Here is a 16,215-nt window from a genome sequence, read left to right on the forward strand (position 1 = left end):
GGATAGCACTCAAACACCTTGGTGTATCATATTAAATGGCGAGTGGAAACATTTGATTCTTTGCCATTTGAACATGAGTAACAAGCTTTCCTTGAGCATCTATTATCACCATCTGTTTATCACTAAGGCTAATTTGGTAGCCTCTCTCCATGAGCTGTCCGAGACTAAGTATATTAGTCTTCATGGCTGGCACATAGTAGACGTTGGAGAGGCAAGCATGATCTCCGGACTTCTATTTGATTAAAACATCTCCTCTCACTCAAACTGTGATTTTAGAATTATCGCCAAAAGAGATCTCCCCCTGAACTTTTTCATCAAGTTTAAAGAATAGGTTCTTTCTACCAGTCATATAGTTGTTGGCTCCAAAATCAAGGTACCAAATACTTTGGTCCTGGGGAGTTGAATTGTGTGCCATCAGCATCAACAACTCTCCATCTGCATATTCAATTTCGACAATGTTAGCCTCCTCGCTAACCTTTTCTTGTTGTCGCCCCCAACACTCATTACTATAGTGTCTGTACTTATGACAGTTGTAGCATTGAATGTTTCTTTTATCTATGTTCGGGCGATTATTGTATCCTTCTCTTCTTCCTTATCCTCTACCTCGTGGGACATAGTTCTATTGATTACATCCTTCTCTAGTGGGACCTCTTCCGCCTTTGCCACCTCTTCTAGAGTCAAAATTTCCATAATTTATTCCACGGGATCCTCGGCTTCGTCCTCTTCCTTGCTGTGATGTCCCCCCATTGTCGTATCTATCTGTAGTGAGGGACAACTTCATTTGGAGGACTTACTCCAGTGCTTTATCATCACTCCTTCTGTTGACTTTCTGCTCAGGGGCTTGGAGTGAGCTCACAAGTTCTTCTATGGACATTGTTCCCAAATCTTTTGTTTCTTCCAGAGTCACAACTATATAATCATATTTTGGATCTAAAGATCACAAAATTTTCTCACAAATTCTCTCGTCATTGAGAGTCTCTCCATTTCTTCTCAATTGATTTGATACTACAATAACTCATGTATAGTAGCCAGCAATAGATTCAGTAGATTTCATTTTTAGAGATTCGAACTCACCTCGCAATGTTTGAAGACGAATCTTCTTCACTTTATCTGCACCTTTGTGTGTTTGATGGAGAGAGTCTCAAACTTCTATGGATGTATTGGCGGAGGTGATGATTTCGAACGTGGCCTCATCAAGGCCTTGGTAGATTATGGATTTTGCCTTACAATCCTTCTTTCGATCAGCTTGCAGGATTGTTCTTTGAGTATCGGACAAAGTTGCTTCAACTTCTTTTGATGGACTTTCTCTGTATCCATCTTCAATGATACCCATGACATCTTGAGCACCTAGAAGGGCTCTCATTTGAATAGACCAGTTGTCATAATTCTCCCGGGTCAACATTGGAATGACACCTTGGGTAACACCTCTAGCCATCGAATTTAATATATCAAAACAAAGACATGGGGATTGATTTTGGAAAATTTGATGCAACCAATGTGTTCAGAAGGTCAAAAAACCTTAGGAACTGGTTTTGGGTTGCAAAGAACCGGTCCAAAAATCACTGAACCAGCTACAGGAAATTTGGGTGGTTTTTTAAACTTGCTGGTTTAACTTAACGGCTGTTTAATGGTGTTAATGCTTACCGTTTGTCCACGTGGCAGTGTCTGCGCGTGCTGCGTGTCGGCGGCTGGGACGCCGGTTGGAAGTGGGTCGGGTATCAGGTACGGATTCGAGTTGCAGATCGCGGGTTGCTACCTGGGTCGGATCTCACCAAACGGGCAAGGAAGATGCGTGCTGAGCGTGTGAGGTGCGTTTCACCGGCACAAAGTTTTCGTTGGCGCGTGAGGCGCGTGAGAAAAACGTTGAAACCGTTTGAGGCACGTGTGAGCGCCTACAGCATTTCTCGGAGTCCGTTTGAGACGTGGTTTTCACCATTGGAATCGTCTCGAGTCGAATTTCATAATGGTAGGCTCAATTTTAGATTTTGAGCAACTTCAAATATGGGAAAAAATTGAATTTTTTTTTCTATTTGGCAAATTCCGGCGTACTTGGATGTTCTGATACCACATATGGGTGGAGAGGAACGCTCAGTCACTGATTGTGATTGAAACTCAGTGAGAATAAAAGCACAATAACAATATATTTCAATCTGAAAAAATATAAAGGACTTCAAATCAGAACTCTTTCTCTAGCTCACTGGTTTTATACTCTCAACACATCCCATTACATTACACACACACACACAACTATTTATAACAGATACAAAAACAAATAATCAACAATTGTGGGAGTAAATTTTCAACGAAAGTTGGCTGGTAGGTAGAGTAGGTTGCCTACCGATTCCAGAAAAAATCAACAGCGGTGGGCTGTCAGCCATCTCTAGTCAAGTTTACTATTTCAACACAAGCATAATAGTGGGATACGAAAAACTACTGATACAAGTCGTAGAGGGTTGAGAGAAGAAAATCAAGGTAAGGTAATATTCTTTTGTTAATTAATTTTCCTTTCCCCCCTTTTCATCCTAAATCGGTTTGATTTTGAGTCCTGAAGGGATTCGTGAGAAATTGATTCAAACACTGCTCATCTGAGATGCAATCAAGTTGCAATTATAACTTTCAGTAATCTATACTTATTATCACCATTTATTAGAATTAAGCACTCTTAATAAAAGACGCTTGTGCACAAGTGTTCCAAACTAAAAGACATCCATATTTAAAGTTTTAAATTCAAAGCTCAGGTGGCGTGAACTGAAAGATTATAAATTCCGGTAGTACTTGGGACTCTTAGCCATGGCGACTCCCAAGACCACTCAACGCCCCAACCGCAAATGGTGATGTCCGAGCTGTGCCAGTTCCGTCCCATTGAAAACGACACTCGCAGAATTTTGATCTAGATTATTATTTCTTTTCTGACAATAAGAAGCTGAATTTTTCAGCAAATTGAAGTGCTCTTTCTTCCAAGCAACCTAATTCTTAGAACGTAATCCGCTTCAATCCAAAACCTTGCAGAAGTGAACTCCAAGCCTCCACACCATAAATTACCAAAGCCACTCTTATTTCCCAATTCACATATATAAATCCGACGATCGAGGAGCCACTGAGCTCCAAAGCAACATCAAATATGAACCCCTCTCTTCTCTTTCACCTTACGCTTTCAGTTTCCGGTTTCTTCGCAGCCACCCTCGCCGGCGCCGACAACCTCCAGGACGTGTGTCCGACAGCGCTGCCGAACCCCGGTCGGCAACCCCTCTTCATAAATGGCTTCCCTTGCAAGAACCCCGCCGACGTCGCCGCCTCCGACTTCAAAACCAATAAACTGAACCTGCCCGGCGATATGGACCCGCGCATCCGGTCGGCGGTGTCAATGTCGACCGCCGCCGACTTCCCCGGGCTGAACACCCTGGGGATCTCGGTGGCCAGAACCGACGTGGCGGCAGGCGGCATCGTTCTGCCCCACTACCACCCCAGGGCTTCGGAGATGATGTTCGTGAGCAAAGGTTCGGTGCGGGTGGGGTTCGTGGACTCCGGAGGGCAGGCCTTCGGGAAATTGGTAAGGGAAGGGGAGGTGTTCGTATTCCCGCGGGGGTTGATTCACTACTGCTACAATGGTGACAACGAGGCGGTGACGGCCTTCTCTGTGCTCAACAGCCAGAACCCTGGCGTGTACGACATCCTGGGCGGGGCCTTTGGGTTTGGGGCAGGCCTGCAGGAGGAGGAAGACATCAAGAGGATGATGATGAACCTATCCATGGGTTCTAACCTAAATGAGACCGCGGCTGGGTTTTAGGCCCGCTCTGCTACTAGGGTTTAAGCGGGGGTAAAATGGAAAATTTAACGGTCAGTCGTCCTGAACTTCAAAATTATGACCTTTAGCTACTTGATATTTTTCAGGGGAAAAAAATTTAGTTTCACAATGGACCGTCATTAGTCTTAATAACGTTTGAAGCATATAATTATATTTTGTGAAATGACTTTTTACCCCCCCCTCCCCCAAAAAAAAACCAAAAGCATTTGAGTGCCTTAAAATGAACTCTTTTCTTTATGTCAGCTACAAGCAGAGAAAAATATGCAATATTTTGTTGAGTGCACTCACCATGGGTAAGATAGTCATTTCACAAAATGCAATCATATTTTAGTCACGTAACCTTGTGAAAGTTTGGCAATTAATCGTTAGGTATGATTTTGTAAATTAATTTTTTTTAATTTAAAAGGTTAAATGTCATAATTTAAAGTTAAAAGTTAGTAATGTACAATCCACTAAAGCTTAAAAGGTCCAGTTGCCCAATTTAGTAACATGATAATATTCTTGAGTAAATGTTATTATTTAATTTGAAGTGTTTTTGTTGTGGCATGACATTTAATTTTAATAAAATCTTATATTAATTGACTAAACCAAATTTTATATAGTTTAAATGAATTTGATCAAAATATTGATAAATTTGAATTAATTGAAATTGAAATATATGAATTATATTTGGTCGTCTAACTCCAATAATTGAACCTTGACACAAAATAACAATACTATTTAGTTTAATATCAAAGGATAAATCGTATTTTTTAAATTAAAAAATATATTGTGTATTATCATATAAAAATAACTAAAATAATATATGTTTGTTTTGATATTTCAATTAATCAAAATTATTAATTAAATCTTCAATTTTTTTTTAAAAAATGTTGTAATCAAGTAAATTTAATTTTTGAATTAAATTAGTTGAAAATATTGATTTGTCACATTAATTTTATTTTTTTTATAACTCGAGAATTCTAACTACCATCGCGTCACTTTAGACAATATGGTGTGACACAAAACTCAGGGAGGTGAAAGTCGTCTGCCCATTAACACACTTTTAGTAATTTATTGGGATAAATTCTCGAGTGAGAATCGAATCCGTGACCTTAGATTACTAAAGTCATAAGTCGCCAATTAATAGAAATATACTTTCCTTTAGACTTGAGTTTGAAATTTAACCTGTCATCTCATCTCCCAACATTTTGTTTTTTTATGCGGGCAAGATTTATTAACGTATAACATGAATTCATTAAATTTTCTTGTTGTCTTGTCCGTTGCATTAGCTATCACTATGTCAGTATGCCAAACCTAAGTTAATTAATAGTTTATTTGTTAGATTTATAATTAGGTACTATGGATATTAAAATAAAATATTTTAGATTCAACTAATGGTTGTAAAACTTGAATAAATGATCAAAATTTATAGGGTGAGAAATGAAAAATAAAAATATTTTAAACTTACTTACTTATGCCCTAAAAAATTTGTAAATGATAAGTAATAAATTAAATTTTAAATAAAGTTAATTTTAAAAAAGTAAAAAGAGATAGAGGCTTATGTGAAAGAATGTTAGTGAGGGTTAGTTTTGGATTTAGCATAGTCAAAACATCTTGATTTTAAAATTCAAATGGATTATTGATCCGGTGAAGCAACTAGTTTTGGTTGGTGGAACTAGTCAATCAAAATGGCGGTTTAATTTGTAATATTAGCATTATATATAGTTATTGAGAGTTATGGTATATTCTCAAGAGGAGGGGTGAATTGGGTATTTAAAAATTATTTTTAGGTCAATTTATCCCTATTTTAATTCCGCAATCAGTATATAACATAACTTAGGGTTTTTCTAAACAAGCATGAAACCCACAAATAATAATATATGCAAATATTTAAAATAATTATAACATTCAATGCAAATTGAACATAAACATACAAGTCCAGAAAGTATGGAAATTAAATAGAGTAGGGAAGAGGGAGCACAAACACAGTTTTTAACGAGGCTTGGCAACTCCTGCCTACGTCCTCGCCTTGGGCAAACCACCCAAGGATTCCACAATCCGCTCCTTAAAATTGGGATGGAGCTTCCCATTACAATCCGCTTCTTACTAGGGCGAAGCTTCCCTTTACAATCCGCTGCTTATACAAGGTGTAACTACCTCTTTACAATCCGCTGCTTACACGAGGCGTAGCTACCTCTTTACAATTCGCCACTTCTACACGAGGTGTAACTACCTCACCACGGTTCACAATCCAAACTGTAAATACAAATGATATAAGCAATGAATTTTTCGTACAATGAAATGCTTCTCAATAAGTTGAGTTGTACAATGTAAAAACCTTAATGCACTCTCAAATGATTTATAAAATTTGAAGCTTGGTAAAGTAAGGATATTCTTCTCAAAAATATTTTTCAAGTAAAAATGAGAAAGTGGAATGATTTACTCAAAGCTAACTTGTAAAACTCAAAATATTTTCCCCAAAGGATTTAGGAGAAGAATATTTCTTCAAGATTGACCTTTAAAAACAAATAGTAAGAAGACCCTCAAGCAAAATATATGGAAGAGAATATATGCTCAAGTCTTGCTTGTTTAACCCAAAAGAATTTCCCCAAAAAGATTTTCAAAAAGAAAGGGTAGGAGAAAACAGATTTTGATCTTCAAAGAGAGTATAAAAATGAATAAGAATGAAAGAATTTTCAACATGACTTTCCTAGTGTCTCTCTTATCTTCTCCAAGTATATAAACTTGGCATTTATAGACAAATTGGAGATATAACCATTTTATGGTTGTTGGGATACTAAAATATGAATAAAGTTGAAAACTAGCCGTTTTTCGGCCGTTGGGGCGCTTTCCGTACAGACACATTTCAGTTTTTAAGACATAAATTTTTCTATACAACTCTAAATTAGACGTTCTTTGTATCAACAAAAAGTTAAGAGACACTTTCACAACTTTCATGTTGAACACTTTTTAAGATATGGAGATTTTGATTAATAAAATCGATCATTAATGAGACAGAAGAAACATGAAGGGAATTTTTCTACTGCGGATACCTTTCAATATTTTGCACATATATTTTACTATATAATTCCAAATTGAACGTACTTTGTATCAACAGAAAGTTAAGGGAAAATCCCACAACTTTTATGTTAAAAACCTTTTAAGATAAAGAGTTATTGATAGAGAAATGTTGTCATCAATGTGACGAAAGAAATATAAAGGGGTTTTTTGAAAAAAAAAAAAAAACTTGTTTTGAAAAAAAAAAAATTTGTTTTCATGAAAAGTTTATGCCTCTAAGGTCAATCTAAGATCTTGATCATTTTGTGAGAGTTTCAACTCAAATCATATGATTATGCATGCACAAATTAAAACCTAATTACAATTGCAACTTAAAGAATAAATAATATCTTCATGCTTTTGTTCCTTAATACTTCATGGAATACACCATAATTTGTGCTCGATTAGGTACTCTTTGGCTTCCATTTTGCATCCCTCATTTGCGCCTTTTGCATCATAAATATGTTCAAAGATTAAAAGTACAAATGAGATGTTGTGATTTGTCATAATCAAAATAGGGATCAGACTCAAAAAGTCAACAATCTCCACATTTTTTATGATGACAAACACAAGAGCAAAATTGGGATTGTTTGACAATGCTCCCCCTTACAAAATGCATAATTTAAAATGATATTCAATAAATTTCATATTCACATATGAAGACTTTAAAAATTTCTAAGGTGAGCATTTGAGATCAGTTTAGTTTAATGTACAGTTTATGTTGAAGTTGATTTAAAAAATATTCAGTTAAACACATTTATCATTTGACATTTTGTAATTAACAAAAGGGCAAGAGGATGCAATTTATATGATAGTTTTGCTCCAAATACTTCTCCCCCTTTTGTCATCAGCAAAAGGGCTAACAAATTTATTCTATGATAAAAAAATCATTTAAAAATTAAACCCTTGAATTTTAAAATTTCATAACACACAATTGATTTTAAGAACATTACAAAAGAACATGTCATTATGCATTTAAGCTTACAAATTTTGAAGTAAGAGAACAGAATATTATCTATTAAAAGTTCATTTCTTGACATAAAGATTAAAAAAATTTCCCTTTGGATATTATCAACAAGTATTGGGGATTATGCTTGCTTAAAAAGAAACTTTAACACGCAAGTTCAAGCAAAATATATTTTTCTGGTTTAATGCTTAAGCACAGAATATTTCAACAAATAACCAGAAAAACCAACCATATAGATCCTAAAGATATGACAATTTAAATACCAGATCATATGGCAAATTTTGAAAAATTGTGACTAAGCAATATATTTTTCTTACCATATTCAAGAAAAACATCATTCTTAAACACACAAGCCAGAAAAAACTTTTAATCTAAGCTAAAATATGGGTGAGTACAACAAGATATTAGTGATGGATAGACAATCGTCACTAATACTTCCTATTTTTAAAAAATCAAATATTTTAAGTTCAGGGTATTAGTGGTGAATTTATGAATTCGTCACTATTTGTCCCTTATTAGTGACGAATTTGAGAACTGTCACTAGTAATTCCTTTTTTTAAAAAAACAAATAAAAAAAATTTCAATTCAGAGTATTAGTGACAATGTTATATATTCGTCACTAATAAGGGACCAATAGTGACGAATTTTTAGATTTAGATTCGTCACTAATACTTCATTTTTTTAAAAAAAAAATATAAAAAAATTTAAGTTTAGAATATTAGTGATGAATTTATAAATTCGTCACCATTGGTTCCTTATTAGTGACGAATTTCGATATTCGTCACTACTAGTCCATTATTAGTGACGAATTTTGGACGGTGTCTAATACTTTGTAATTTATAAAAAAAATATATATAGAGAGTAGTAGTGACGGTTTTGAAACCTTCACTAATGCCCAAAACCCTTACTCCTTTTCCGCGGGATATTTTCCCACTCTGCTTTCCCCTCCTTCTCTAGTCTGGCCTCTTCCCCTCTGCCTGCTCCCGCGAACCTCCTGCTCCAGCTCCTCCTCTTCCCCGGCCTCCTGCTCCAGCTCCTCCTCTTCCCTAGCCTCCTGCTCCCGCGATCGTGTCTCCCAATCTCCCCCTGCTCTTAGCCGCAAGCCACCGCCTACGAGTTGCCGTAGGCCGTTGCTCGGTTCCCCTCTGCAATCTGGCTGTGGCAATCTGCCCTTTTCTATAAATAGTAAGTTCTCATTTCTCCTTCAGTTGTTTTTGGTTGCTGTCATTAACAATTGCAGTAGGAGATCATGGGTCATGGGGGGATATGCTAATATTTGTAGGGATATGCTAATATTTGTATCTTATATGCCAGTGACTCAGTTGGATCATGGATGCTCAAAAGAGATTTTAGTTTGATCCCATTCTTTTAAGTGATTTTGTTTGTGAACTAGGGACGCCGGGAGGGGGGACGGGGGGAACATATAGTATTTGCATTCTTCTACTTAGAATTTTTTTTGCAGCATGAAGACTAAAAATACACATGGACAAAGATTTTCTCCTCTACAGTGTGCAGAGGACCATCCTTTACAGGATATTATTTTCAATTTTAGTTTGGGATGGGCACAAGAGAAAATTTTTTGCCTTACTGCACTAGAATGCAAGAATATTTGTTAGTTGGGTCTCTTAATCTAATCAGAAGGCTGCGTGAGTTCAACCTAGTAAGTAAAACTACTTTATATTATGTAGTGTTCCAATTTCATTCTCAACATTATTCTTGTAGAATTTCTTAACCTAGAGCATAAATTTCAGGTTTTCAGATTTTCATGAATTTGGATGAAATGTAGATTTTATATTTAGTCCCATCCAAATCTACATCAATTTATATCTAAAACTTAAAAGCCATGGCTCCAAACACGGCCTAGCAGCCTTTAGGATGATACATAAATTTGAAACTGTATAGATCTTAAAATATGTTATATTTTTATATTTTGTTTCCAACGAGTTTGTGTACAAATTTAAATGATAGTGGAACTTAAAACTATGGTGATGAGACATTTTTGAGATTCTCTTAGGAGTTTGATTGACTTTTTAGGAGATTGTATCCAGGAGTCTTCCGTAAAGACCTTCGTGGGGCTAACACTAGTGGGATCGGCTTCGTGTCTTTTTGGGAGACTCCAGAGTACAATACAATCTCCTAGAAGCTTATTATTATTTTTTTTCCCGATTGTATGCGGGTGTAAAGGTGTGTTTTTTCATGGGCTATGAGTGGCTAGGTCTAGCATATGTTTGAACACTAGGTATAAATGAATTAGAAGATGAACTAGACGAAGGAAAGGGAAATGAAATAAGAAAATCAAGGAAATTGCATAGGTAATATTTTTTTTTTCCTGTCAATTCTACTTTATTTTGTATGCAGGACCATTGTTTTTTCAGGCTCTATTCTTTTAAGGATCATTAATTTTTTCGTTAGTAGCTAACTTTATGACTGAGCTCATGAAATTTTAAATTTTGTTTACATCATTTCATCCCCAGGCGATTGCCTTGTTTGATAGTATACAATACTTTAGAACGAAACAACATTATCAAATGTTTCCTAAAAGTGTAAAAAGGGTCAAGGAGACATAATTTAGCTATCCTTAGCTTAGATTTTGCCATCATTGAGAAGGATTTGTTATATAATTTTAGGTCTACTTTTGATAACTTCTATTTTTGATAGTGGGCATATCATTTGCAATGTATATACAATGAATGGAGGGGCTTTATCTAGTTTACCTGGAGTTTCTTTTCAAAATTGATTTGAAATGCGATAAACCTGCCCATGTAGACAAAGTGAATTTTAGCCTTTCATCTGATAGGTTGTCTCTTATAGTTAAAGAATGATTTAAATATTAATTTTATTTCTCTTGAATCTTGATGCCCTTCTTGCGGTCATTGCATCCACAAGAAAGGCATCAAGATTCAAGAGAAATAAAATTAATATTTAAATCATACCTTAACTATAAGAGACAACCTATTAGATGAAAGGCTAAAATTCATTTTGTCTACATGGGCAGGCTTATCGCATTTCAAATCAATTGTGAAAAGAAACTCCGGGTAAACTAGATAAAGAATCGTTGATGCAGCCACCACCATCCATAGCTTCGTCATCCTTCTCTGTCATCCATGACCTCATTGCAGCTAGAGATGGGTATATATCTAACTTCAATTTAATAGATGATTTAACTTCTGGACTGCATGCTTGGATTGATATATCTTGTGAACTGCATGCTGGTAGTGGACATTAGGACTACATGCTTGATTGGAACGCCACCTGCATGGCTAATGTAGTGATGTGTATTGCTTGCTGGTAGATACTTTTAGGTTGTTACACATCTTAATCTAAATGACATCTGTATGATGCAAAAATATTGTGAATTGCATGCTTTTGTGACTTGCAGGTTTGGGAAATGTTCTATTTATAGACGGCATGCTACCGAAAATTTGTTGACTTTTTCCTAAAATAATCATAGTCATATACCATATGCTCATATGATTATAGTGTGCTGAATGTTAAAGCATTTTTGAAAGAATGAGTGAACTTCAAATGAACTTTGAACTTCATCTCTAAATTTACTTTTGTATATGTTAAGTGAAAATTCTATCAATCATGGACTCATTTGCATTATTTGATTATTATAATTGTTTTAGAGTCCAATGGAAGCCATGTAAACCATAAACATCACATTCTATTTTTTCATAGAACTATATTTTGATATATATTGTTTATAAGATGCATGAACATGTTACATTATTTAATGCTTATTATATGAAACTCTTGTGTACTCGTAAAATTCATTACTGGTTGGATTATTGTGAATTGTTTATTGTAAACACCTAAGCTTGGAGCATATCTCTATGGAAAATGTCATATTTACAGGAGAAATGCTGCCAAAATTTTTCAAAAAGCATATACTAATTTTTTTTATTTTCTTAATTTGTAGGGTTTGCAACTGTCACAATGTCAGCACGATGCCATGCACTATGGATGCAACTTTTGACTTTTTTTATTATATGAACAGATGAAATTTCTATATTTGAATTTGAATTTATATAATGTATTTGTATTTAAATTTGAATTTGTATAATATATTTGTATTTGAATTTGAATTTGTATAATATATTTGTATTTTTATTTAAATTTGAATTATAATTTTGAATAATTTATGAATTTTTTAGCAATTATGGTTTAATGTTACGCATACGAAAATGTAATTACAGATTTTTACAGGAATTAATAATTGGAAAAAAATTAATTTAAAATTATTAGTGACGGTTTTGTAGTATTAGTGACGGTTTGAAAACCACACTAATAGTTGCCTGTGAGCAATAGTGACGATTTTTGATCGAGCTGGTGTAGAATTTATAGTGACGGACTTAGATTTTTAAGTAACTGTTTTAATCTATCACTAATACTCTACGATTTGAAAAATTTGTCACTAATAAGTATTAGTATCGACATATATAGCGACTAATTCAAAATCGTCACTAATACTCACAAAACCATCACTAATAGTATTACTGACGGTTTTGTGAGTATTAGTGACGATTTTGAACTGTCACTAATAACCTTATTTTTTGTAGTGGTTGTTGGGGTGCTCAGAGATGGGTTAATGGCAGGAGGATAATGAGAGACAAAGAGGATGGCTCGCGGTCGTGGCTGGCCGGAGATGGTGAAGGGAGAGCAGGGAAAGAGAGAGAGAGAGAGAGAGAGAGTGAGTGAGATTTACAGGTGGGAGCTATAGGCAACGACTACTGGTTGGATACGGATGATGGTGATGGTGGTGCTAGAGACGGCAAGGTCGAAGGAATCGCCAAAGTTTGAGGAAGTGACGATGGCAAGGTAAGTGGGCAGCGGGTTGAGAGATGAAAAGGAGAGCGAGAGAGATCAGAGAGAGGCGAGGTTCATGCTTTGTGTGCAAGTGCGAGAATCTGAGAGCTTGGGTGAAGGTTGTGGGTGAGATGCCGAAATGGAGGTTGGAGAATGAGAGATGGACTGTGAGGGTGACGAATGAAAATAAAAAGAATGGAGAGATGAGAGGATGGAGAAGAGATCAAGAAGGCCTTTTGAGGGAAAATGGAGAGTAATGGAGGGAGCGAGAAGCCTGGGTGATGCGTGAACAGTGGCAATGAAAAATGGAGAACTCCCCCCCCCTTTTTGCGTGAAAAAAAAAATAATTTCCTCCCCCTCCTCTTCCTGTGCGCTGAGTGTAACAACCTCCTTATAAAGATAAATTCTACTATTTTAAATTAAATTAATTTCCTACACAGCAGAAAGCAAATAACATGAAACACATCCTCATATATATATACAATACCAGAGTGTCTAAATATTCCACAAATATTATATATTTTATTGTACTCACAAAAATTACTCTTACTAATACCAGGGCTAACAAAATTGTACCCCAAAAACACTCACCCTCAAAAGGATAGACTAATAGCTCCTCGACTTGCGAGCCTACTCCGCTTTCCCTATTGGTTCACCTGAAAAATAATTCAATACTGGAATGAGTCAAAGTTCAGTAAGACGAAACATGTTATCACTAGTGTGTGGCTACTGAGATGTAGATCTGTAAAAAGTAATCTGGGTTAAGAGTAGTACAAATAACTAAAGCTAAAAATGCTGATACTATATATTATAAAATCTTTAACTACATAATTTAACATGTCAAACTGTATGAAATTACTTTTCATAATACTACTACAAATTCAAAAAATCTGATAATACCATAATATCTAAGAATATTTCCTTGGATAACTGTATTTCATGATTTAACCCCTCATGACAGGGTTGTGCGGCTTGAAGGCTGGATCTATCCTAGTTGGCCTACTAGGGTAAACCACTCTACTCCTCGGTCAGATAGGCCCTTTTCAACTCGTATCTGATGGGGAGCCTGTCCACAACTAGGCACGATCAACCTCACACCACTTACTATTTGAGTTAAGTGGTTGCACTTTGAACTGAATATCTTTATATTTGTAGCTACGGTACCGTGCTTTGCTGTCTGATCCATCAGGGTCTGATACTATATAATACGTTTCTATATACAACTAACTATTTTATCATGATTCTGTAATAATTTGTAACTATATCAACTGTATCTTTCTGAGATAAACTATAAATCTACCTGTTATGGTGCTGTAAAACTGTAAAATTATGGTATTCTAAAAGATACATTAAACGCATTTCACTGTCTGTATATTCTGTAAAACATATTCCTGAAAATACTATATAAACATGTTTCTATACTGTATTCATACTCTCATGCCACACAATAATTAAAAACACTTTAACTTCAATAATAAATTGCATAAATTTCTGCTCTGAATAATAATCTAGTAAAAACATAAACTTCATACTGAAATCATACTGGGTTTTCCTAGCATAGCATGTTTCCCTTACCAAACTGTCGAAAAGCCCCTATCGTATACTGGTCCTACACCCGCAGGGCTTCTTATTCCACACCCGGAAAACCACAATTTTCAGAAAAGAATATTAATATTTCTTGGCCTAAATCATTTCCTACAACTTCCATAAGGTCAAAAACTGAATAAAAAACCTTACCCTGATTCTAGGGCGAAATTTGACTCAATCCCACAGACGATCCGCCCCAGCAGACTTAAAGAGAACTCTGCTAGGAGCGTCATTGTGGCCTCAGATCGTCAATCTAGTGACTAACGGGGCCGAAATCGAAGAAAGATGGAGGAGAGGCCGTAGGAGAGAGAGAGAGAGAGAGAGAGAGAGAGAGAGGAGAGAGAACGGCGTTGAATTTATGAATTAATCTGAATTTTTGCACTATTTATACTGCGGGATTCGTCGACGAGCCACGTCACCTCATCGATGAGTCCTGTAGAAAGTTCGTCGACGAACTTGTCCCCTCGTCGACGAATTTCAGACTTCCCAATAATCCTTTCTCGATATCTTCTCGTCGACGAAACGGGACCTCGTCTACGAGATCTTGAAGAACCCTCGTCGACGAAACCCCTGTGTTTGTCGACGAGTGTTTGGACACTTTTTGGGATTATTATATCCAAAATGTAATGTCGTCGACTACCTCCTTCTATTACTGTTTTCATTTCTCTCCCTCTTTATTATTTAAATACTTATTATTCTTCAGGTCACTACATTCTCCCCTCCTTATAAAATTTCGTCCTCGAAATTCACTCATTCATATGATCCTTCATTCTCAAAGGTAAATGGTCTACTTATTTTATTACTTGCCCTCACTTATGGCCGAGGAATACCGTGGTTACATGGGTAGTCCAGAGAGATTACAACCATAAAATAAAATTTTCCCCAAAATCAAAATACTGCCTAACCTATGCTCTACATTACAATTACACTGGATTCAACAAAATAAAATTACCATTCTAGCACATACATCAATACTATAATTCATCGAACAAGTGGGGATATTTCCGTCTGATTCCACCCTTAAGCTCCCATGAGGCTTCTTCAATCGCGTGGTTTCTCCATAAAACTTTTACTAATGGTATCTTATTACTACGCAATTCTTGTTCTTTTCTATTTAAAATCTGTACTAGAACTTCTTCATATGCTAAAGCCTCACTAACTTCCAGTTCTGCATGGCTGATGATATGGGAAGGATCTGGGACGTATTTCCTTAGTATAGAAACATGAAATACGTCATGAACTCAAAATAGAGATGGCGGTAACGCTAGCCGATAAGCTACTGACCCAATCTTCTCAAGTATCTTAAATGTTCCAATAAACCTAGGGCTCAACTTACCCTTCTTCCCAAATCTCAAGATCCCCTTCAGTGGAGTTATTCTCAGAAATACATGATCACCCACTTCAAATTTTTAGTTCTCAGCACGAGTATCTGCATAGCTTTTTTGATGACTCTGCACTGCACTGATCCTATCTTGAATAAGTCGGACTTTATCACACACTTGCTGAATTATCTCTGGATCCAAAACTCGCCTTTCACCTACTTCATCCCAAAAAAGAGGAGATCGACATCTCTTACCATATAATGTCTCGTAGGGTATCATGCCAATGCTAGTTTGATAACTGTTATTATTAGCAAATTCAACTAGCAGCAAAAATTGAATCCAACTACCTCCAAAGTCTAGCACATAGGCACGAAGCATATCTTCTAATACCTGGATTGTTCTCTCAGTATGACCATCAGTCTGAGGGTGGAAAGTAGTGTTGAATGCTAATTGAGTCCCCAAAGCCTCCTGTAAACTTTTCCAAAACCATGATGTAAAACGAGGGTCATGGTCTGAGACTATGGATACCGGCACTCCATGGGGTTGAACAATCTCCTGTATATAAATATCTACTAGCCTGTTCATAGGGTAGCTGACTTTAATGGGCAGAAAGTGCGTTGTCTTGGTCAACCTATCAACCACCACCCAAATGGCATTTTGACCATGTGGCGTTGGCGGAAACCCAA

The 16,215-nt window shown here is 36.1% G+C and overlaps 1 protein-coding gene across 1 annotated transcript; it reads left to right on the forward strand.

Annotated features, from left to right (window-relative positions):
- The first annotated feature begins 2,809 nt into the window (after positions 1–2,809).
- On the forward strand, positions 2,810–11,934 carry LOC131155412 (germin-like protein subfamily 3 member 4). The gene is made up of 2 exons (XM_058108535.1): positions 2,810–3,837; positions 11,734–11,934. The coding sequence occupies exon 1, from the start codon at positions 3,122–3,124 to the stop codon at positions 3,785–3,787; it is 666 nt and encodes a 221-aa protein (XP_057964518.1). The 5' UTR covers positions 2,810–3,121; the 3' UTR covers positions 3,788–3,837; positions 11,734–11,934.
- The last annotated feature ends 4,281 nt before the right edge of the window (positions 11,935–16,215 follow it).

This window comes from Malania oleifera, chromosome 1, assembly GCF_029873635.1.
Source record: "Malania oleifera isolate guangnan ecotype guangnan chromosome 1, ASM2987363v1, whole genome shotgun sequence".
NCBI lineage: Eukaryota > Viridiplantae > Streptophyta > Magnoliopsida > Santalales > Ximeniaceae > Malania > Malania oleifera.